Below are 24977 nucleotides of genomic sequence, written 5' to 3'. Positions count from 1 at the left end.
AGTACATAACGACAATCAACAATGGTTATGTTGCTGCCGGTATCCAACAGTGCTGTAACCTTAAAGCCATTTAATATTACCACCCTCGTATGCCCAATAGCCAGGGGGTTCGTAAGTGCACACAACCGTCCTCCCTCCTTCCACTCGCATTCCCCCGTGCTCCCGCGCGAGCGGCCCACCCCGCGCCCCGGGGACATCGGAATAGGCTTCGGGTTATATGGAAGGGACTTATATAGTGGGACATAATCCCTACGGAGTCCACTAGAGGACCGTTCTGCTCTCACAGATTGTGAGGCTGGTTTGATGCTTATTTGAGCTATGAGCTCGTCCATTGAATGGAAGTCTCCCCAGACCTGCTGGGCAAAGTTCTTGGGAAGACCTTGTAGCAAAATAAAGCAGGATATCTGCTGCACAATTTGCCGGGTGTTTAATTCAAAGGGCCTCAGCCATTGAGCCACTGTTTCCCAGAGAGCATAAGCTTGCTCCCGGGCTGATCTCTCTGGATCATATTCCCATGTCTGTAATATTTTTGCCTGCTGGTCCGGGGACAGCCCATGTGTCTTTAGGACCTTGGTCCCGATGGGCGGCCCAGTCCTCTCCTCCGAGAGAACATAGTAAGCCCTTTTCGTTTTCCCCCCAGAGACCAGCCCACGTCGGTGGGTCTCCTCCACATTCTCCCTGTGTAGGATTAGGGGCTCATTTTCCCTTGGTGGGAGCGAAGCCTGCACCGAGCCACTCCGGACCGCTGAGCACGCCACCCACCCGGAAACACGGCCCCGGTACTCTCCTACCTGAGTACTTTTAGGGTTCCTTCCCTGTCTCTTCTGGGAAAGCTGCCTCCTGCCGACTACACCACTGTAAGAAGAATGAGTCGAAGACATCACAAAGGTTTGGGGCAGCCACCCGTATATTATGCTTGGCTGCAATTGCTCTTTTTTATTTACACGAAGTGAATCGTTTGGAGTCCAACACAGAACTGATTCTTAGGAGACAAGATGGCAGCTTTAAAGGCCCAGAAGGGAAATGACGTCTTCATCACAGGAAGTGGGAGTGGTATCCTGGTGTTCGGAAGTGACGTCATCCTTGGGGCCGTCCAGAGGCGGGATTTCACGGGTCTGCAAGGGACTGAGAGAGATAGTCAGTACACTCCGCCGCCCCCTGGCCTGGCGTAGAATTACAAGTGTCTAGGCCCTTCAGCTGTTTCCCATGCGCACGTGTGTGACAATATATATATATATATATATATTCACGGCATTCGAAGTCTGTGTCACAATCTGTTAGTGTGGGTGGTTACCTACCAGGTAACGCTTTGTGGTTGGCCAGCAATCTGCTAACATCCGCCACGGTGCCCTCAGTTTGTGAAGAGCAGATCATAGAATGGTTGCAATAGTTTACTGTCAAATAAATGCAAAGAGTACACGACACGTGTTTCGCCCTCATTCTGGGCTCATCAGGTGTACACACTCCACTGCACTCCCTCTCGGGAATCGAACCTTGGACGTCAGCGTCAGAGGCGATGCCCCTAACTTTGCGCCACGGCGTGTGGTTCGTTTATTTGACAGCATGTAGATCGGGGTAATTACATTCACGGCATTCGAAGTCTGTGTCACAATCTGTTAGTGTGGGTGGTTACCTACCAGGTAACGCTTTATATATATATATATATATATATATATATATATATATAGTATATATATAGAAACATACTAAGGTCTGAATATATATATATATATATATATATATATAGAGAGAGAGAGAGAGAGAGAATGAGAGTCACACACGCGTGTTTACGGGACAACTAAAGGGCCTGAGTAGATGAAATTCCACGCTGGACCAGGGGGTGGTGTAGTGCACTAATTCTCTCTCTCGATTCCTTGCAGACCATTCTAGGGAAATCCCGCCCGACTCTGGGGCAGCCAATGATCTCATTTCCAGTTCCGGTCCTGATGACATCACTTCCCATACTTAGCCTTTAAAGCCGCCATCTTGTTTCTAGTGAATCAGTTCTGTTTTGGACTCAATCGTGTGAACATGTGTGTTTTTTTTCATCAATTTTGCAGCCGGGAAAAATTATACGGGTGGCCCACCGGACACAGACAGGTATGAGACAGTTTTTGTCATAGTACACTTGTTTATTTACATAATACAGTGCCGCAATTACCAGTCCTGCATCACATCACACCATAATTCCTCCTTGCCTCCAGTCCTTCTGTATCCAGGCTTTGTCTTCTTCCTCCCGACACTGACCTTTGATTGACGGGACTGGCCCCGAAAGACTCCAGGTGCCTGACGAGCTTCTTCTGGCCACACCACCGGGTGTGGCAGAAGGGTGACCAAATAAAGTCCTGGAAAGGTCCATGCACCCCCTGGCAGTGGGCACGGGTTCCAACAGGGTTGATGGAGCTTCCCTCTTTCGACCCGGTAGAGAAACTGTACTGATAATACTCTCTCCCCCGGTCCTTCCTCACATTGGGCATCCTGGCCAGATATGTATTCCAGCCACCTGGCACAATATATATATATATATATATATATATATATATATATATATATATATATATATATATATATATATATATTGTAACAATAAGGCGCTATATGTGCACCTGACCGGGCACAGATAGACACTACAAAATATTAACTTTTATTTTTTCTTCGTCTGTGGGTGCACTTCTTCCCCGTGTCCCACAGGCAATATACAGTCCAAAGCACAAATGCACAATTAAAACAACCTTCATCTGCACCACCACTCCTCCCAGGCAACCTTATTCTCCTCCACCCGACTCTGGCCGCTGAGTGGTGGTCGCTGGCTCCCTTTTATTGGGTACCCGGAAGTGCTCCAGGTGCTTAATTGCCGACATCTGGCTGCACTTCCGGGTAAGGCAAAACCAGTGCCCCAATGGGGCCAGCAGCTCCCGCTGCAGCACCCCCTGGCGGTGCCTGCGGAACCCAACAGGGCTGCACCAAAACTCCAACTCCCATGAAGCCCTGCGGGAGTCCGAGGCACTGCTGCAACCCAGGGAGGCTGCCATCTGGCGTCCAGGGGGAGATATTGTCTTACCCATGCTTGCTCCCCTGGAACATAAGTTCACCACTTGCCCAATCATTACTCCTTCTGCGCACACCCTCTCTCCATCCCACCCCATGACACTCTCAGTGCTGCTAACTCACCCTTCAATGCAGTCACTTATAATGGCTGTTAAATTTTAGAACGTGAAATTTTAGATCGCTATAGAAACAGAGCGGCAAAAGCTGATATTGAACGTCTATAAAAAGAAAATGAACAAAAAAGAGCTACATATGATAAAAATCGAATCCCGAACAATATCCATTATCCAATCTGCTATATCCTAACTACAAGGTCACGGGGATCTGCTGGAGTCAATCCCAGCCAACACAGGAGGGCAAGGCAGGAAACAAACCTCGAGCATGGCACCAGTCCACTGCAGGCATGCACACACACACTCACACCAAGCACACACTTGGGACAATTTAGGATCGCCAATGCACCTAACCTGCATGTCTTTGGACTGTGGGAGGAAACCCACGCAGACACGGGGAGAACATGCAAACTCCACGCAGGGAGGACCTGGGAAGTGAACCCAAGTCTCCTTACTGCGAGGCAGCAGCGCTACCACTGCACCACCGTGCTGCTCTCCTGAACAATATGTGAACAGAAATGCAAAAAAGCAACGTTTAAAGTAATCCATAATATTGCTTTTGATGAGGCGTTAATAATAATACATTTATTTTAATAATAATACATTTTATTTGAATCAGGTTAAAAAATAAACATTCAATAACTAGAAAATTTAAAATCCAAATAAAACATCAGATAAAACAGCAATAACAGTTACAGTGAATAAGCAATTTTGAACAGATAAGTTTTAAGATTAGCCTGAAATTGGTGAAGGGTAGTCATATTCCTAAGATAAGCAGGTAATAAGTTCCATAAGGAAGGTGCCGATCTGCTAAATGCGCGATATCCCATCGTAACAAGACGTGCTGGTGGATAATTTAAGTTAATGGAAAAAGAGGATCTGAGCATACGAGAGGGTTTAATGACTTGTAGGAGCTGTGAGAGATATGTGGGGGCAAGATTATGAATGGCCTCATATGTAAGGACTAAAATTTTGTAGTTGACCCTAAACTTTATTGGCAGCCAATGAAGCTGCTGAATAACGGGTGTAATGTGATCAGAATAGGGTGTTTTAGTAATTATATGAGCAGTCGAATTTTGAACAAGTTGAAGTTTAGGTAGTAACTTTTTGAGGCAGACCAAAGAGAAGTGAATTGCAATAGTCCAGGCGGGAGGTGACCAAAATGTTGACTAAAATGGCAGTAGAGTGATTTGACAAAAATGGACGCAAGCGATTAATGTTTCACAGGTGAAAGTAAGCTGCTTGAGTAACAGAACTGATGTGAGACTGGAAAGATAACGTGCTGTCCAGAATTACACCAAGGCTTTTTATCTGATCAGTACAGGTAACAGAAGTATTGTCTATTAATACTGAGATCTTTGATGCCTTCGCTATTGCAGATTTCGTGCCCATAAGAAGCACCTCAGTTTTATTGGAGTTCAACTGCAAGAAGTTAGAAGATAACCAAGACTTGATCTCAGCAAGGCAATCAGTAAGTGAGGATGGTGGAAGCGAAGCAGATGGTGAAGTTGAAATATATAACTGGGTGTCATCTGCGTAACAATGAAAGTTTATCTTCCATTTACGAAAAATGACACCCAAAGGAAGCAGATAAATGATAAACAGCAGGGGGCCAAGGACAGAACCCTGAGGAACCCCAGATACTACAGGAGTGGGAGTGGAGGTACATGAATTGAGTTCTGTCTGTAAGATATGACTTAAACCAAGTTAACGGAATGTGAGACACACCTCGTGCAGATAGCCTTTTTAATAGGGTGAAATGACAGACAGTGTCAAATGCAGCACTGAGGTCAAGAAGAACAAGGATTGTGATTAGGCCTGAGTCTGCAGCCACTAAAAGATCATTAGTGATCTTAACAAGTGCTGTCTCAGTGCTGTGAAAACGTCGGAAACCTGACTGGAATGGTTCATATAAACTGTTAGCAGATAAATACTGATGAAGTTGGGAAGCCACAGTTTTTTCAAGAACCTTTGAAATAAAAGGAAGATTAGAAATTGGTCGGAAATTATTAAAGTCAGTAGGGTCAACCCCAGGTTTTTTCAGTAGGGGGTGAATCACTGCAGTTTTCATAGACTGGTGAACAATTCCGGTGGAAAGTGACGAGTGAATAATTGAAACAACAAGAGGAGCTAGCGAGGGAAGGCAGGCTTTAACCAGAACAGTGGGAATTGGATCCAAGTGACAGGTTGAAGGCTTAGAGCTATTGATGAGATCCATGATTTCTGAGGTGGAAGGAAGCTCAAACATGGAAAATGAATGAGTAGGAGGATGGTGGAGTCAATAGCAACAGAGCCTTAATTATAATGTATTGCCTGGATTTTATCATTAAAAAATGTCATTAAGGTGTTACAAAATTCATTAGAAAGGCAGTGCAAGGAAAGAGAGTCTGGGGGACTTGTTAGCGATCTGAGCAGGGAAAAAAGTGTTCCAGAGTTCCCCTTGTTGGAAGAAATTAGGGCAGTAAAATAGGCAGCTTTAGCATGCCGTATGCTGCCCCTATAGTGATGCATATGGCTAAAATACATTTCTTTATGAACATTAAGACCTGTCTTCTTGTACAGCCGTTCCAACTGCCGACCTTTAGATTTTAAAATGCGCAAAGTTGGTGTAAACCATGGGGCAGTGTGTGTAAATGAAACTGATCGGGTTTTGAGTGGGGCTACCGAATTCAAAATGTCAAGAAGTCCTTCGTTATAAAAGTTAACTAAATCTGGCGGAGAAATAGTTTGTAATGATTCCACAAGTATATCAATACCTAATTGAAAATTGCCCATGCTGATATTTTTAAGATTCCTAAAAGTTATTACACGAAGAGGTTTAATGGTGTAGACAGTAAGAGTCATATTAAATGTAAGGAGAAAATGATCTGAAGAGGGAAATTCTTCCGCAGTACAGTCATTCGGAGTAAGTCCAGTACAGCAAATCAAATCCAAGATATGTCCTTTGAAATGTGTCGGGGTTTCAATAAACTGCTGAAAATCAAAGTTATCAAGGCAAGAAATAAAATCTCTGGTCGCCAAGGACTTACTGTTATCCAAATGAATGTTAAAATCACCCATTATTATTATGTTCGAAGATAACGAGGACAAATAAGCTAAAAAAGCAGAAAAGTCATTCAGAAACTCTTTGTTGAATTTAGGAGGACGGTAAATAGTTGCAACAATGGTGGGAATAGAGCCAGGTAGTTGACAGACAAGAGACTCAAATGAACCATAGGAAGAGACTGTCAGCAGCGTAACTCGCATTGTCTCGCGGTAAAATATCGCAAGACCTCCTCCATGACCAGAGTTGCGAGGCTGCGCCATGTAAACAAACTCGGGAGGTGTTGCTTCGTTGAGCAAAGTAAAGTCCTGGGGTTGCTGCCACGTCTCATTTAGAGAAAGGATGTCGATATTACGATCCGTAAGAAGATCCTGAATGAGATGGGTCTTACCTGTAAGGGAACGGATGTTGAGATGAGCAAAGTTAATGGTATCCTCGCTGAGATGAGCAGGAGCGCTAGCCACCGTAGCTAGGCTGGCTAACACACTCGGATCCGAAGCTCTGCCAGATGGCCTCAGCGATGGACGAGAGGTGGACCAATAAGAGGTTATTGGAGCTCGTGTATCCTGTTGAAAATTCCGGCGGGAGCCTCTATGGATATATCTCCGTCATGGCCGAAAAAAGATGTCCGGGAAAGTTAACAGGACGTCCATAGGAGATCCAGTCATCCTTGGACGAAGTCGAATATTGATACAGGCTTAAAACCGGCTGAATCATCGTTGACAGGAGGCAAAGGGCTAGTACAAGACAGGTAAGAGCCCTGCATATCCAGTTTCCTTGCACTGATCCTGCCATCATTAGGAGTTGTTAACCGCACCCGACAATCCCGATAAGGTTTCAAATCGAGTTCAATTTGGCTAAAAGTTTACTTGAAGAGTTCACAGAAAGTCCACAAAAGTTGTTATAAGTTATTATGGGTTCAAAAAATGCTTAAGAGAAGTTAATTAAAAAGTATTTAAGAATTAATCTCTAAAAAAAAAGGGGGGAGGCAGCGGCGAGCAGTCACGCCAGCGTTCACCACACCTCCTATATAGTATAATATAGAAGTATAATTTACTTCTACTTTTTTCTGTGTTTTATTATTCACTGGTATTTGAAATAGACAGTTGTAGTGAAACACGCAAGTAACTGATTTTCTATCTATAATAACAAAGGACCAAACCGTCTCTCTTCCATGCACCACATACTCTTCCTTGTACATGCCTTCTCTTTAAATACAATTGCTATCTGTAATGGAAGAGCATACCGATCCCTTGAGCGGCTCAGCTGGAAGATAGCAGGTGACCAGCTCCAGCGATTGGCAAGTGAAGTATATATATATATATATATATATATATATATATATATATACAGGTAGTCTCCAGGTTACGGACATCCACCTATGACTTATGAACGGGGCCGCAGCTGCAATGCATGCGCCTCAGTAACTGCCGCTCCATCATCTTCGGCCTGGGGACGCTGCAAGCAGTGGCTGGACGGAGGCGATTTTGCTGCTCACACAGTGTAGTGTCCCTCGGGCGGCTCCTGATGGCAGGCGGTTTCACTGCCCACTCACCACACATGGCTGCCCTGTTCGTTCTTGGTGGGCAGCTGGTAACGCTGCAAGCGGTGACCCGGTTGTGGCTGAACGGAGGCCATCGAGGGTGAATGGGGCAGTTGGGGGGAGCATTGTAGTGTGCCTCGGGTGGCCGTCTGTTGAATGGGGGCAGTGGTGGGCGATTCACTACCCACCTTTGGCCTCACCCTCTTCGTTCTCGGTGGGTGGACCCTGCAGGCAGCATATTGTATGCAAGTGGAGGTGACTATGTGGTGGGCGGGTAGTGAACCACCCCTCGCCACCCCCATTCATTCTCAATAGCAAGCCCGCTTGTACTGTTACTCACATAGCAGGAAGTTGTCTCTCGTCAGTAGACCAGACGTGCCGACGAGGGATGCCTTCCTGCTGTCATAGCGTGTACAGTGCTGTGCAGAAGAGCTCATCTTAACCTTTTTGGTCTTCACCCTTCAAGAATGTCTCTGAAACACAAATCTGATGCAAGTGCTGGTGATACAGTAAAGAAGAGAAAAACCATCACCATGGAAAATAAAGTAGAAATAATAAAAAGGTCAGAGAGAGGTGAAACTCCATCATTCATTGGCAGAGCACTGGGTTACAGTCAGTCAACATTCATTAAAATAATGTACCTGTTCCGACTCACATACAAATTCAACTTAAGAACAAACCTACAGTCCCTATCATGTACATAACTTGGGGACTGCCTGTATAAACTAGCCCTCCCCCGCGGCTCCTCCCATTTATTAGTGAAATGGGACAGTGAGGAGGGTCCTGCCCCACTCCCTAATCCTGACGTCACACTTCCCCCTCCCCTCGGCCCGCAGCCTCTGTCTCAGATTACAGTGAATAAATCGCTCCTGCAAGCGTACTATGATTCTTAGCACGATGAGAGAAGTCGCAAAATCAATCGGAATGTTCAAGGAAAATTTAGAAAAAAACCCAAACTAAATCTGTTAAGTAGTTCTCTCGTGAAAAGCAGACAGACATACAGACAGATAGAAATTGAATTAAATATATATATATACCCCTCCTGGAACCGACACCTTACCGTGGTGGAGGGGTTTGTGTGTCCCAATGATCCTAGGAGCTCTGTTGTCCAGGGCTTTATGCACCTAGTAGGGCCACCCAAGGCAAACTGGTCCTAGGTGAGGGATGAGACAAAGAGCGGTTAAACAAACCTCCTATGATGGATGAAAACTTTGGACAGCGTTTTCCCTTGCCCAGACGCGGGTCACCGGGTCCCCCCTCTGGAGCCAGGCCTAGAGGTGGGGCTTGATGGCGAACGCCTAGTGGCCGGGCCTGCACACATGGGGCTCGGCCGGGCACAGCCCGAAGAGGCAACGTAGGTCCCCCTTCCCATGGGCTCACCACCTATGGGAGGGGCCGAGGAGGTCGGGTGCAGTGTGAGTTGGGTGGTGGCCGAAGGTGGGGACTTTGGCGGTCCGATCCTCGGCTACAGAAGCTGGCTCTTGGGACGTGGAATGTCACCTCTCTGAAGGGGAAGGAGCCTGAGCTAGTGCGTGAGGTTGAGAGGTTCCGGCTAGATATAATCAGGCTCACCTCGACGCACAGCTTGGACTCTGGAACCAATCTCCTTGAGAGAGGCTGGACTCTGTACCACTCTGGAGTTGCCCCCGGTGAGAGGCGCCGAGCGGGTGTGGGTATACTTATTGCCCCCCGACTTGGAGCCTGTACATTGGGGTTTACCCCGGTGGACGAGAGGGTAGCCTCCCTTCGCCTTCGGGTGGGGGGACGGGTCCTAACTGTTGTTTGTGCGTATGCACCGAACAGCAGTTCGGAGTACCCACCCTTTTTGGAGTCCCTGGAGGGGGTGCTAGACGGCATACCTTCTGGGGACTCCCCTGTACTGCTGGGAGACTTCAATGCTCACGTGGGCAATGACAGTGAGACCTGGAAGGGCGTGATTGGGAGGAATGGCCCCCCCGATCTGAACCCGAGTGGTGTTTTGTTATTGGACTTCTGTGCTCGTCACGGATTGTCCATAACGAACACCATGTTCAAGCATAGGGGTGTTCATATGTGCACTTGGCACCAGGACACCCTAGGCCTCAGTTCGATGATCGACTTTGTGTTCGTGTCGTCGGACTTGCAGCCACATGTCTTGGACACTCGGGTGAAGACAGGGGCGGAGCTGTCAACTGATCACCACCTGGTAGTGAGTTGGCTTCGATGGTGGGGGAGGATGCCGGTCAGGCCTGGTAGGCCCAAACGTGTTGTGAGGGTCTGCTGGGAACGTCTGGCAGAGCCCCCTGTCAGAAGTAGCTTCAACTTCCACCTCCGGCAGAACTTCGACCACATCCCGAGGGAGGTGGGGGACATTGAGTCCGAATGGGCCATGTTCCGTGCCTCTATTGTTGAGGCGGCTGACCGGAGCTGTGGCCGTAAGGTGGTCGGTGCCTGCCGTGGCGGCAATCCCCAAACCCGTTGGTGGACACCGACGGTGAGGGATGCCGTCAAGCTGAAGAAGGAGTCCTACAGGTCCCTTTTGTCCTGTGGGACTCTGGAGGCAGCTGATAGGTACCGGCAGGCCAAGCGGAATGCGGCTTCGGTGGTTGCTGAGGCAAAAACTCGGGCATGGGAGGAGTTTGAGGAGGCCATGGAAAACGACTTTCGGACGGCTTCGAGGAGATTCTGGTCCACCATCCGGCATCTCAGGAGGGGGAAGCAGTGCAGTGTCAACACTGTATATGGTGGGGATGGTGCGCTGCTGACCTCGACTCAGGACGTTGTGGGTCGGTAGGGGGAGTATTTCGAAGACCTCCTCAATCCCATTAACATGCCTTCCAATGAGGAAGCCGAGCCTGGGGACTCGGAGGTAGGCTCCCCCATCTCTGGGACCGAGGTCACCGAGGTGGTCAAAAAACTCCTTGGTGGCAGGGCCCCGGGAGTGAATGAGATACGCCCGGAGTTCCTCAAGGCTCTGGATGTTGTAGGGCTGTCTTGGTTGACACGTCTCTACAACATCGCATGAACATCAGGGACAGTGCCTCTGGATTGGCAGACCGGAGTGGTGGTCCCCCTATGGGACTGGAGGGTGTGTTCCAACTACAGAGGGATCACAATCCTCAGCCTCCCTGGAAAAGTCTATTCGGGGGTTCTGGAGAGGAGGGTCCGTCGGATAGTCGAACCTTGGATTCAGGAGGAACAGTGTGGTTTTCGTCCTGGTCGCGGAACAGTGGACCAGCTCTATACCCTTAGCAGGGTCCTGGAGGGTGCATGGGAGTTCGCCCAACCAGTCTACATGTGTTTTGTGGACTTGGAAAAGGCGTTCGACCGTGTCCCTCGGGGAATCCTGTGGGGGGTGCTCCGGGAGTATGGGGTACCGGACCCCCTGATAAGGGCTGTTCGGTCCTTGTACAACCGGTGTCAGAGCTTGGTCCGCATTGCCAGCAGTAAGTCGAACCCGTTTCCAGTGAGAGTTGGACTCCGCCAAGGCTGCCCTTTGTCACCGATTCTGTTCATAACTTTTATGGACAGAATTTCTAGGCGCAGCCAGGGTGTTGAGGGGGTCCGGTTTGGTGGACTCAGGATTGGGTCACTGCTTTTTGCAGATGATGTTGTCCTGTTTGCTTCATCAGGCCGTGATCTTCAGCTCTCTCTGGATCGGTTCGCAACTGAGTGTGAAGCGGCTGGGATGGGAATCAGCACCTCCAAATCCGAGACCATGGTCCTCGGCCGGAAAAGGGTGGAGTTCCCTCTCAGGGTTGGGAGCGAGATCCTTCCTCAAGTGGAGGAGTTCAAGTATCTCGGGGTCTTGTTCACGAGTGAGGGAAGAATGGAGCGTGAGTTCGACAGGCGGATCGGTGCGGCATCCGCAGTAATGCGGGCTCTGCATCAGTCTGTCATGGTGAAAAAGGAGCTGAGCCGTAAGGCAAAGCTCTCAATTTACCAGTCGATCTCTGTTCCTACCCTCACCTATAGTCATGAGCTATGGGTAGTGACCGAAAGAACGAGATCGCGAATACAAGCGGCTGAAATGAGTTTCCTCCGCAGGGTGTCTGGGCTCTCCCTTAAAGATAGGGTGAGAAGCTCAGTCATCCGAGAGGGGCTCAGAGTAGAGCCGCTGCTCCTCCGCATCGAGAGGAGTCAGATGAGGTGGCTCGGGCATCTGATCAGGATGCCTCCTGGACGCCTCCCTGGTGAGGTGTTCCGGGCACGTCCAACTGGGAGGAGGCCCCTGGGAAGACCCAGGACACACTGGAGGGACTATGTCTCCCGGCTGGCCTGGGAACGCCTTGGGATTCTCCCAGAAGAGCTAGAAGAAGTGGCCAGGGAGAGGGAAGTCTGGGCATCTCTGCTCAAGCTGCTGCCCCCGCGACCCGACCTCGGATTAGCGGAAGAGGATGGATGGATGGATGGATAGATGGATGGATGGATATATATATATATAGAGGGGACTGGGCGGTCTCATGGCCTGGAACCCCTACAGATTTTATTTTTTTCTCCAGCCTTCTGGAGTTTTTTTTTGTTTTTTCTGTCCACCCTGGCCATCGGACCTTACTCCTTTCTATGTTAACTAATGTTTTCTTATTTTAATTTCTTATTTTGTCTTTTATTTTTCTTCTCTTCATTATGTAAAGCACTTTGAGCTACTTTTTGTATGAAAATGTGCTATATAAATAAATGTTGTTGTTGTTGTTGTCACACACGTGCGATTGGGAGGCAGTCATAAAGCACAAAGGTGAGTGAAACATCGCGAGATAAAGGGTTATCACGTGGTACTTTCCTGATCCTCTTCTCCCAACAGGAAAACAGAACAAAAATAATCGCGGCCATTTCCAGGTTTCAAAATGGCCACCACAACGTCATTTCCAGCGACTCCATTTGGCATCACTTCCGGTTAACCCCATGGACCTCATTTCCAGTTCCTCAATAATGACGCTGTTTCCGGTTCCTGATTACGTCAACATTTCCTGCCAACCACTTCCTGTTACCGTCAACCATTTTGTATAAAAACGCTATTTTGTTTACTCGTTTTCCAGTACTTTTGATCACTTTGCAACCTTTTGTCCGCAGGACAATATACAGGGACGGTCCCCAAATCTTTATATTTTGTGGAGTTTTTTTTTATTAGTGAATACTTTCCACAGTATATATATATATATATATATATACAGTGATCCCTCGCTATATCGCGCTTCGCCTTTCGCGGCTTCATTTTATCGCGAATTTTATATGTAAGCATATTTAAATATATATCACGGATTTTTCGCTGCTTCGCGGGTTTCTGCGGACAATGGGTCTTTTAATTTCTGGTACATGCTTCCTCAGTTACTTTGCCCAGTTGATTTCATACAAGGGACGCTATTGGCAGATGGCTGAGAAGCTACCCAGCTTACTTTTCTCTCTTTCTCTCTCTCTCTGACTCTTGCGCTGACTTTTTCTGATCCTGACGTAGGGGGATTGAGCAGGGGGGCTGTTCGCACACCTAGACGATACGGACGCTCGTCTACAAATGCTGAAAGATTATCTTCACGTTGGCTAACTTCTGTTCAGCTGCTTCCTGAAGCGACATGCTGCACGGTGCTTCGCATACTTAAAAGCACGAAGGGCACGTATTGATTTTTTATCTGTCTCTCTCTCTCTCTCTCTCTCTCTCTCTGCTCCTGTGAGCTGCCACCTTCAACAGCTTTGTGCCGCGGTGCTTCGCATACTTAAAAGCCAAACAGCCCTATTGATTTGTTTGCTCCTTTGAAGAGGAAGATATGTTTGCATTCTTTTAATTGTGAGACTGAACTGTCATCTCTGTCTTGTCATGGAGCACAGTTTAAACTTTTGAAAAAGAGACAAATGTTTGTTTGCAGTGTTTGAATAACGTTCCTGTCTCTCTACAACCTCCTGTGTTTCTGCGCAAATCTGTGACCCAAGCATGACAATATAAAAATAACCATATAAACATATGGTTTCTACTTCGCAGATTTTCTTATTTCGCGGGTGGCTCTGGAACGCAACCCCCGCGATGGAGGAGGGATTACTGTATATATATATATATATACAGTGGTGTGAAAAACTATTTGCCCCCTTCCTGATTTCTTATTCTTTTGCATGTTTGTCACACAAAATGGTTCTGATCATCAAACACATTTAACCATTAGTCAAATATAACACAAGTAAACACAAAATGCAGTTTGTAAATGGTGGTTTTTATTATTTAGGGAGAAAAAAAAATCCAAACCTACATGGCCCTGTGTGAAAAAGTAATTGCCCCCTGAACCTAATAACTGGTTGGGCCACCCTTAGCAGCAATAACTGCAATCAAGCGTTTGTGATAACTTGCAATGAGTCTTTTACAGCGCTCTGGAGGAATTTTGGCCCACTCATCTTTGCAAAATTGTTGTAATTCAGCTTTATTTGAGGGTTTTCTAGCATGAACCGCCTTTTTAAGGTCATGCCATAGCATCTCAATTGGATTCAGGTCAGGACTTTGACTAGGCCACTCCAAAGTCTTCATTTTGTTTTTCTTCAGCCATTCAGAGGTGGATTTGCTGGTGTGTTTTGGGTCATTGTCCTGTTGCAGCACCCAAGATCACTTCAGCTTGAGTTGACGAACAGATGGCCGGACATTCTCCTTCAGGATTTTTTGGTAGACAGTAGAATTCATGGTTCCATCTATCACAGCAAGCCTTCCAGGTCCTGAAGCAGCAAAACAACCCCAGACCATCACACTACCACCACCATATTTTACTGTTGGTATGATGTTCTTTTTCTGAAATGCTGTGTTCCTTTTACGCCAGATGTAACGGGACATTTGCCTTCCAAAAAGTTCAACTTTTGACTCATCAGTCCACAAGGTATTTTCCCAAAAGTCTTGGCAATCATTGAGATGTTTCTTAGCAAAATTGAGACAAGCCCTAATGTTCTTTTTGCTTAACAGTGGGTTGCGTCTTGGAAATCTGCCATGCAGGCCGTTTTTGCCCAGTCTCTTTCTTATGGTGGAGTCGTGAACACTGACCTTAATTAAGGCAAGTGAGGCCTGCAGTTCTTTAGACGTTGTCCTGGGGTCTTTTGTGACCTCTCGGATGAGTCGTCTCTGCGCTCTTGGGGTAATTTTGGTCGGCCGGCCACTCCTGGAAAGGTTCACCACTGTTCCATGTTTTTGCCATTTCTGGATAATGGCTCTCACTGTGGTTCGCTGGAGTCCCAAAGCTTTAGAAATGGCTTTATAACCTTTACCAGACTGATAGATCTCAATTACTTCTGTTCTCATTTGTTCCTGAATTTCTTTGGATCTTGGCATGATGTCTAGCTTTTGAGGTGCTTTTGGTCTACTTCTCTGTGTCAGGCAGCTCCTATTTAAGTGATTTCTTGATTGAAACAGGTGTGGCAGTAATCAGGCCTGGGGGTGGCTACGGAAATTGAACTCAGGTGTGATACACCACAGTTAGGTTATTTTTTTAACAAGGGGGCAATTACTTTTTCACACAGGGCCATGTAGGTTTGGATTTTTTTTCTCCCTAAATAATAAAAACCATCATTTAAAAACTGCATTTTGTGTTTACTTGTGTTATATTTGACTAATGGTTAAATGTGTTTGATGATCAGAAACATTTTGTGTGACAAACATGCAAAAGAATAAGAAATCAGGAAGGGGGCAAATAGTTTTTCACACCACTGTATATATATATATATATATATATATATATATATATATATATATATATATATATATATATATATATATAAATATATGTATTTATTTATTTATATATATATATAAATCCAAATGCAGAACTGGGAGATTTTGATGGTTTAAAACTTACCAGTTGCACAGGTTTGAGAGCAGATATGTCGAGCATGCAATATAGGCATCGGTACATCAGCGAAATATGGGGAGTGGCTCTTGTAATGTGGGTGGAATCAAAGAGATGCCGCTGACAGGGGTCTCAGGTCGCTGAATCGGTCTGAGCCTGCAGCTGAACTCTCTAAACCAGACCTGGACAAGTCGCCACTTCCACCCCTTATTGTGATCTTAGACCCATTTATCCTCCATATATTCTTTTCTGGTTGAGAAGCTTGCACAGGAACCCTGATCTCCCCATGGTGCTTGACTACTTGGCCAAACTCCCCACCTAGCTAAAGCATATGCCGTCATCATCTGGTTAGACCACCATAGTGGACAGTGTGTGTGTGTGCATGTGTGTGAATTGATGCTGCAAGTCTTCTCATGAAGCCACTTCTGAGTCAACGTTCACATGCTGCTCTTGCCCTGCATGTGAGATGATTAAGGAGAAGACACAAGTAGACAAGACAGCGACTGACCTGCCACAATGAGGTCAATTCCCTCGTTGAAGAAGATGTGATGGTCCCTTTCATTGATAGTGCAGTAATACTTCCTGGTATCATCCTTCTTTGCGCTCTTGATGATTAAAGTGTGTTTTTTTTTGGAGGTGAAGTGCTCCTTGTCGTCGGTGTTGTGCCGGATGGTGTAGTTTTTCTTGAAGTACCAATATGTCGTCAGCAATTGCTCTGGAGGCCGGCCACGGAGCTGCCTGTACCACGTCCTACTGAAACTGTCGGTGTCTAAAGAGGTGAGTGGACAGGTGAGTGACACATTTTCCCCTGGGTAAGATGTCACTGTGATGCTCCAGACGTTAAGGCTCAGGCGCAGGAGACCTGGAAATGGACAAAAGGGAATCTTCAGCTCTCTTGCCTCATTTCCTCCATGCAGTGTGATGCTGCCCATACTGAGACCCATTTTAGAGTTACTGAGGACAGCAGTGGACATTTAGGGGGAAGTGGATTTAGGACTGAAGCCAGGAAGCAGTTCTTTATGCACAGAGTTGTGGGAATCTGACACAAACTAGCAAGCCATGGAGTTAAAGCAGGAACCTTGATGACCTTTGAGAAGTACTTGGATGAGATATCGGGACAGCTTAGCCATTCGCTAAACAAACAGGTGACAAATGGACTCAATGGTCTCCTCTTGTTTGTCAAACTTCATATGTTCTGATGTTCTTATGGTGCTAAGGGAGTGTTTGGGGTTATAACCAGGGACAGACTCGGATATATATGATGTGTCCGTTGTCACACACGTGCATTTCGGAGGCAGCTTGGGGGTCTAACTAAGACTGAATTGCCTGGACAGGGGCTACATGAGTGGACTAACACTTCTTCTTCCCCCTTTTTCAGACCCTCTGAAGAGAATAGCCAGACCTAATCTTCCTGTTCCTCAAAACGGCCACGATGACCTCATTTCCGGGAATTACTTTGTTATCCCACCTCTTCCCATTTAACCAGTTCCATTTTTTGTTGTTTGTTGTACAATATATGGGGTGCATCCCCCTAAAACTTTTTCTGCCCTTGTCTTTCTTTACACTGTCCACAACTGGACCTCAGTGGTTAGTCACTAAAAGCTGAAGACCACAGTGATGGAGTTTGTGGACCTTTAAGAAAATCTGAAAATTGGGGTGCAGGAGTTCTGTAAGTTGGCAATTAGAGCACAACAGTTCTGGGAGCTACCTGCAGACCCATAGTATTTAAAGTGGATGCTGATTCTGAATTTGACCAAGAAGGTGGTAAATGGCCACCATCTGAAAGTCATAGAGGACAGAGGACAGTGAAATTCTTACTCTCCACTTCCCAGCACCATGATAAACTAGAATGTATTCAAAAACAGAAATTCATTTCATTGAACAGTAAACACAAATTGGGACAAAACAACAGTGAGGTGACCACGAGACATGGCGTGGTCAGTTATGAAGGGCAGGTGGGTAGGCCGTCCCATGAATACCAATGAAGAGATTTGCTTTGTGACCGCCATCGGGCCTTGTCTATTTAAATGTATCTTTCTCCGTCGTCTCAATCCCAGGATCCCTTACTCGTCTCATGTTCTCCCTCACAGTTTGTACGATGGACTACAGGTGGCACTATGATGATTTGGTCATTGATGTCATCTTCACAGTTAAATATATGAGCTTAATAAAACATGAAACTCAAAATGAAGAGCAGTGAGTACTGTGATGGACGACCGGCTACGGACTCCGGTCGCCAACCCAAGGCCGCTAGGAGGAGCCCTCCGGACAGCATGATGGTGCCCCGACTTCCAGCAGGGCCTCATGGACTTTGTAGTTTATACACACAGCCCTGCTGGATACCTTGGGGGCCACCGGGAGTCGCTGTAGGGGGTTTAGTGGGCTCTTGTGTGCCCTATAACCCGGGAGTGCGTCAGCATCACGTGTCCGGAAGAAACAACGTGCTCCCGGGGTGAAGAAGAGGACTGTTTGCCCTGACCCGGAAGGAAATGGACTTATGGGTTGTGCCAGGAACCACTTCCGGGTCAGGGGATATAAAAGGACTATGGGAAAGCCCAGACACTGAGCTGAGCTGGGAGGTAGGAGGGCGAAGTGTCTGGGCGAGGAGGATTGGTTTGTTTATTAAGAGAGTTGGTGATTTATATGAGTAGTGTGGTGTGGAGAGTGCTTTGTGCACGTAACAATAAAATAAAGAATATTTATATTTTCACCTGGTCATCAGAGTGGTACCTGAGGGTTCAAGAGGTGGACAAAGGGCTTATCTGTTACACTGGCGTAGTCGGCAGGATACTCTGGCTGTCTGTTGGCAGAGGATCTGCAATAAAAATAACTTTTGTAGTAGCAGAGAACCCTACAAAGGTCCCTCTTGACACCGCGGAGGTGAAAATCCCACCCGCGACCTAGAGCGCTGCAGCTGTGAACCGTCCTTTACAGCAGACCACAATGGGGAAGAGATCAGGAAAGAAGAAGGGCAGTCCCGACTGGGTGAAGACCATGACGGACGCTGAATTGACCTGGTCTTACCTGACTGGGTGTGAGGAGGACCAAGAGCCGATAAAGGCTGAACAAGCCCAAAGGGCGCAACAGCAGGGTTGCTGTCAACCATCGGCCGCGCCGGAATCCCTAAATGGATTAGAGTCACCACTACCACGGTTGGAGGTATGTACAGGGAAAACGCCCGAAATTTCGGATACCTTTTACTCATGTTTTGCAGAGGCATGCCTCCAGGAAGTAGATGGTGCGTCGGATGCCTTCCTCATACCTTGGCAAGATGGCCACGTTACCCAGAAGGCAGGCCAGGCTAGGAGTCGTCACTCTACAAGCCCATTCGAGGACAGTCCATGTGACCTCGCGCGATGGCGACCAGGAAGAAGGTCACTTTGGAGCCTTCGGTGAGGTCAGTGCTTCCCCGACAAGTCGGAACTCCCTGAAGGGGAAGGGGGCGGCGAGCGGTGCAGCGCCAACTTTAAACAAAGGTAAAGAGGGGCGGGAAGTGACTGTACGGTCTGCCGACAAAGTTAAAGAGGCAGACCGCAGCCAGCCGCGGGAGGCTACCCGTTCCTCTTCGGACTCCAAGTCCCAGAAGCCTGTGCGAAGCCCAGCAGAGCACGTGCCAGGGGCGGACGTGCTCTTTGGCTCCCGGCCGGAGGGTGAAGGAAACAAGGAAGTAACTTTGCCTCCGGCCGAGATAACTAACTTTATAAACTTGCGGGAGCTTGAGAAATGTCTCGAGCCCCTTTACACTTTCTTACAGGGACTAAAAGACTTAAAGGCACGCGTAGAGGAGCTGGGAGCTACAGCCGAAGCGCCGTTGAAAGGGCTAATGGAGTACCTGCGACGATTAGGACAAGAAGCCCCGACCTCGATTGATTCGGCGGTACAGGTGAGTGATTTCTGTACCGTATATCATAAGGGGACGCAGTGTGAGCCGGCACTGTGTTTAATAAGTAGCGGCTGCCAAAGCACTGTGAACCCGAAGACTGAGCGTGGTACTATGACTGACTGGTCGGGGGAGGAAGCGATCGTTCCGGGGCATGCATGTGACGTGGCCTGCCGAAGCGACTCGTCACTCCAGACCCCGATCGGTAAAATAAGGGGGTTACTGTTGGTTACCGGAGGGGCGGGGGAAGTGCCGATCTCCCCGGTACAGCTGAATAGTGCTGTTAACCGGAGCGATGCGGTGCTAATGACTCCGCCTCCTAAATTGCACAGGACAACGGGTGTGCAAACAGCAAAGAGGCTCTCTCTTTTCCATAGAGAGCCTCACGCTGTGCACAAGCCCCAGAGAAAGCAGGAGATCCACGAGATAAAATGCGGGTTTCCTGACAAGATACAAAAACGGGCAGAGAGCAGCAAAGCGGCCGTTAAACCCTCCTTGGCGGAGGAAAGGGTGGAGCTGACTGAATTCCCGAGGGGTTTCCGGTCTCAGGAAGAGAGGCCACCAGGAGGACGTCGGCGGTGCTACAACTACCGGCAACCGGGCCACGTGTGGCGAAGTTGTCCCCGAAGGACAGGGGAGCGGTGGGATAGCAGATACACCGTTTCCCCAAGGTTCGCTGGGGGATCTAGACAACGGAACCACGGTCCGGATATCGCATCCTCCTGGAGGAGGACGTCCCTCGCAGGAATCAACGCTGCGCCCCAGTTGTCGTCGCTAAGGGGGAGGGACTGTGATGGACGACTGGCTACGGACTCCGGTCGCTAGGAGGAGCCCTCCGGACAGCATGATGGTGCCCCGACTTCCAGCAGGGCCTCATGGACTTTGTAGTTTATACACACAGCCCTGCTGGATACCTTGGTGGCCACCAGGAGTCGCTGTAGGGGGGCTAGTGGGCTCTTGTGTGCCCTATAACCCGGGAGTGCGTCAGCATCACGTGTCCGGAAGAAACGACGTGCTCCCGGGGTAAAGAAGAGGACTGTTTGCCCTGACCCGGAAGGAAATGGACTTATGGGTTGTGCCAGGAACCACTTCTGGGTCAAGGGATATAAAAGGACTGTGGGAAAGCCCAGACACTGAGCTGAGCTGGGAGGTAGGCGGGCGAAGTGTCTGGGCGAGGAGGATTGGTTTGTTTATTAAGAGAGTTGGTGATTTATATGAGTAGTGTGGTGTGGAGAGTGCTTTGTGCACGTAACAATAAAATAAAGAATATTTATATTTTCACCTGGTCATCAGAGTGGTACCTGAGGGTTCAAGAGGTGGACAAAGCCTCTAACTGTTACAGTACTTACAGGTCACACACAACATCACCACATCACGGGAGGCCATGGCAGAGTCTGGAAAGGTCCTCAAGAAGAAGCCAGGAGTCGCTGCAGAACACACAAACATAGGACTGTCAGTGGAGGCTCAGCACTTCAGTGTTTTGCACTTTTCAGTTTTTTATTTTAGTTTTAGTGCTCAGCAGATGCCAATCTTGTGAATTCAAAGTGCATGTTTTAGTATTTTTGGGGCCAGCAATGCCCTGGCTGATGCCATTCAGACTGCGTTCTGGCCACTCTCTACAGTCTGTGGAGTTTGCCTGTTTCTCCATGTCGATGTTCTTTACACCACACAAAGACATTCATCCTAAGTTGATGGCAATGAGTGTACCCGGCCACGGACTGGTACTCTCCAGGACTGCTACCTGCTGATCTCGTCATTGACTCTCACTTTGGGTGTGTGTCCCTCTCTGTCAACTTGCTTTCTTCTTCTTTCATGACAGGCGCATTTTTGTTTTCCATTTTAATGTCTCATACCCCATTTCTGGAATCCCACTTGCTATCTTTACCCCCTGTATAACCTTCCCTTACAATGGCATCACTCCTGTGGTCTCCAGCACCCCCCCGCCCCCTTTCCACTTCCTGGCCTGTCCATCACTGATGATCAAGTGAGGGGAGAGTGGGGGGAACATAGCTGGAGGGCACCAGGGTACTGCCAACATGTGCCAGCCTGCTGCATGGGGTCCTGTTCTCACTTGTGTGGGCCCAGTACCCAAAAACGGTGGTATCCCAGGGAGTTCAGACTTACATCAAGAAGACCTTTGAAAGTCTGGTCCTGAAGCAGCTCCAGAACAGAGCCACAGAACACCTGGGCCTACCAGACACATGCAGGTGTGGAGGACGCTCTCATCTACGTGCTGCCCAGAGCCTAGTGCCACTTGGACAAAGCTGGCACAAAAACAGCATTCATTTCTATGGCACATTTCCAATACAACAGTGCAGCTCAAAGTGCTTTACAAGAAGATCAAGAAAGTTACAAATAAAGAAAACCAATTCAGGGAAGCTAATAATATTTAAAATATATATCAATAAGTACAAAAAAAAAGAAAAGAAAAGGTAAGGTCAGATGGCTGGGAGGACAAAAAATGAACAAAAAAAAAACAAAATCTACAGGGGTCCCAAGGTCAAAGACCACCCAGCCCCCCCAGCTGGGCATTCGACCCAACATAAATGTTTCTGATTCAGTCCTCTTAGTTTTCATGCTTCATATGATGGACAGCTGAGATACCTGCCTTCACTGTGTCATCACATGCGGCCACACGGTGTCCTGATCAGGTGGTGGTGGCACAGATCACCACCACAGAAAAAAACGGAAAAGACAGCAGAGGATAGTAAAGATTAGTACGAACCCCTGAAGAATATCCTAGTTTTATGCCTGTGTAGTCTATTAGGAAAAGAACTGAAATGTAGCTATGAAGAAGCCAAATTAAAATAAAGGACTTTTAGTTTTGTAAAATGTTCCACTGTATTAGCCTGCCGCATTTCTACAGGTAAGTGATTCCAGATTCGAGGTGCAAAACAGCAGAAGGCCGCCTCACCACTTCTTTTCAGGTTGGCTCTTGGAAAAATAAGCAGAATACCATTCGAAGATCTAAGGTTATGACTTGGAGTGTAAGGGGACAGACATTCCGAAATATACAACAGATCTTTATACACCATTAATGGTATTTTAAAGTCAATTCTAAATGACACGGGTAACCAGTGTAATGACGCTAGGACTGGTGTGATGTGCTCGGATTTTCTTTTTCTAGTTAAGATCCTGGAAACTGCATTCTGCACTCGTTGTAATCAATTGATATCTTTCTTGGGTAAATCCCCACAGTCAGGATCATGATTTTCCTGATTTTCTCCATGCTTTTAACACAATCCTGCTCATTAGCTGGGAAAAAAATATTTTGACGTCCCCACAATCTCTTGGATCATGGACTACCTGACCAATGTGTCAATTTGTGAGGTGTGAGGGCTAAGTGTCAAAGATGGCAGTGCGTAACACTGGAGCTCCACAGGAAACTGTCCTGTCCCCCTCTACACATAACACCAGCACTTGCCATATTCAAAAGTTCTCAGGTGACTGCATTAATAATGGAGACAAGTCAGAGTACAGGAAAGTTGAGCTTCAACATGAGGTGCAGAGAGAACCAACTGTACATCAACATTAAGATGACTCTGACAGCATGCCAGAGATGCTGTGAGGCTAGTCACCATTCAGGGGGCAGATGTGGAAGTAAAGCAGATCTACAAGGACCTGGGGGTTCATGTTAACTGTAAACTGGACTGGTCTGATGGCACAGTGGCGCTGGACAAAAAGGGTCAGAGCAGACTGGACTTGCTAAGGAGACTCAGGTCTTTTGATATGTGCAGCAAACTGCTGGAAATGTTCTACCAGTCCATAGTAGCCAGTGTGGTGGTCTGTGCTGTGGTCTCCTGGGGAAGCAACCTGAGCTCAAAATAAGCACAATGTCTGAATGAACTTATCAGGACTTATGAACTTACCTTAACTGAATGAACTTATCTATCTATCTATCTATCTATCTATCTATCTATCTATCTATCTATCTATCTATCTATCTATCTATCTATCTATCTATCTATCTATCTATCTATCTATCTATCTATCTATCTATCTATCTATCTATCTATCTATCTATCTATCTATCTAGGAGAACCTGCACCATCACAGGACAAACCCTGGGCACAATGGAAGCAGTTGTGGAAAAGAGGATGGGGGAAAAATTGGATGCCATCATGAAAAATCCCCACCATCACCACATGGGGCGGCTCTAGGCTCGTGGTGGCTCTGGGCAGAGAAAGAATCAGTGGCCCCTTCGCCCGCCAATGTCAATATGGTATCTTATGCACGTTATTAAAACCAGGTGAAACATTAACTTGTAAGACGACTCGCCCGCTTGCACTAGCTTCACTTTTATATATGCGTGTCCGTAACTTGACAACCATGTGGCGGCGGCCTGTGATATTCTTATTACAGCAGAACGTTATAATACTACATATAGCTTACTGCTCTGAATCGAGCAACATTAGTAAATACGGCGTACTAATTAACAAGAAACACAATGTTTTTCGGCCACATTGCCGTCACCTGTGTCGTTATTTTCTCTTTCTGTTTTCTATTCAATATATATTGGCGTGGCGGCCCCTGGGATTTGGCGGCCCTGTGCAGGTGCACAGTTTGCACATACCTTAGGCCGCCCCTGATCACCACCAGGGGGCGCCCTCTTGGCACACTTTTAGCCATGGGCTCATTCCACCACGGTGTGCTAAGAAGCACCTCTGGGGGTCTTTTCTTCCTGCTGCTATCAGGCAATTCAATGTTTCTAGCTGATGTACTTGTTAAGTTTATAGTGATCCCTCGCTATATCACGCTTCGACTTTTGCGGCTTCACTCGCGATTTTTTTCTCATACACGCTTACGTCACTACGCATGCACTTTCTGAGAACTTTTATCTAAGCCCCACGATGGCTCCTAAACATGCTGCTTTTTCTAAGCCTTTGGACAATGAAACTAAGCGCTGGAGGAAGATGCTTACTATCCAGGAGAAGATGAAACTCTTGGATATGATCAAAGATGGTAATACCCTACAAAACCTCCTCACGCATATGAAAAGACAGCGGCAGCACCTGCCTATCAAGATGTTCTTCAGCTGCACACCCAGACACCCACTGCCTACTCCTAGTACTCCTTCAGCGGAAGAAGACAACGACGCACCTGCTGAAGATACTGCACCACCTGAAGACTCTCCTACTGAGCTCGTGCCTTCATAGGTTAGTGGTTATGTGTAAGAACTGTGTGTGTGTGTAATTAAATGTACAGTACAATAATAATAATATGATATTTGTAACGTCTAATATGTCTTATTTTCTTTTATTTTGTCTAATATATTGGGTAATATGAGTGTAATGGTGACTAAAGGGTGTTATTTCATGTCTAGAGGGCTCTAATAATATTAAAATACGTATTTAGAAGGTCGTAAACAGGCTTTCTATACTCTAACTGCGAAAATATTCGATTTATAAATAAAGAATCCTACTTTCCTAAATTCATTTATCGCGGTAGAGTCTGGAATGGATTAACCGTGATAAACGAGGGTTCACTGTATTTTTATTCATTTATTTTTTGATCATTTCATTTATTGATTGGCTGTATTGTCTGTCCTGTGAGTCTCTATTCTTGG

The 24977-nt window shown here is 47.1% G+C and overlaps 1 protein-coding gene across 1 annotated transcript in view; it reads right to left on the bottom strand.

Moving 5' to 3' along the window:
- Window positions 1-24977, bottom strand: part of LOC114641153 (uncharacterized) — a 66146-nt gene that overhangs the window by 32623 nt on the left and 8546 nt on the right. The window contains exons 2-3 of the mRNA XM_028790264.2: window positions 20761-20838; window positions 16040-16393 (exon numbers count right to left, since the gene is read on the bottom strand). Coding sequence (XP_028646097.1) covers window positions 16040-16393; window positions 20761-20797 — 391 coding nt within the window. The 5' untranslated portion in view covers window positions 20798-20838. The remainder of the gene's footprint in view (window positions 1-16039; window positions 16394-20760; window positions 20839-24977) is intronic.

Source organism: Erpetoichthys calabaricus, chromosome 4 (assembly GCF_900747795.2).
Source record: "Erpetoichthys calabaricus chromosome 4, fErpCal1.3, whole genome shotgun sequence".
Lineage (NCBI taxonomy): Eukaryota > Metazoa > Chordata > Cladistia > Polypteriformes > Polypteridae > Erpetoichthys > Erpetoichthys calabaricus.
This window is presented reverse-complemented; position numbering and strand designations above follow the sequence as displayed.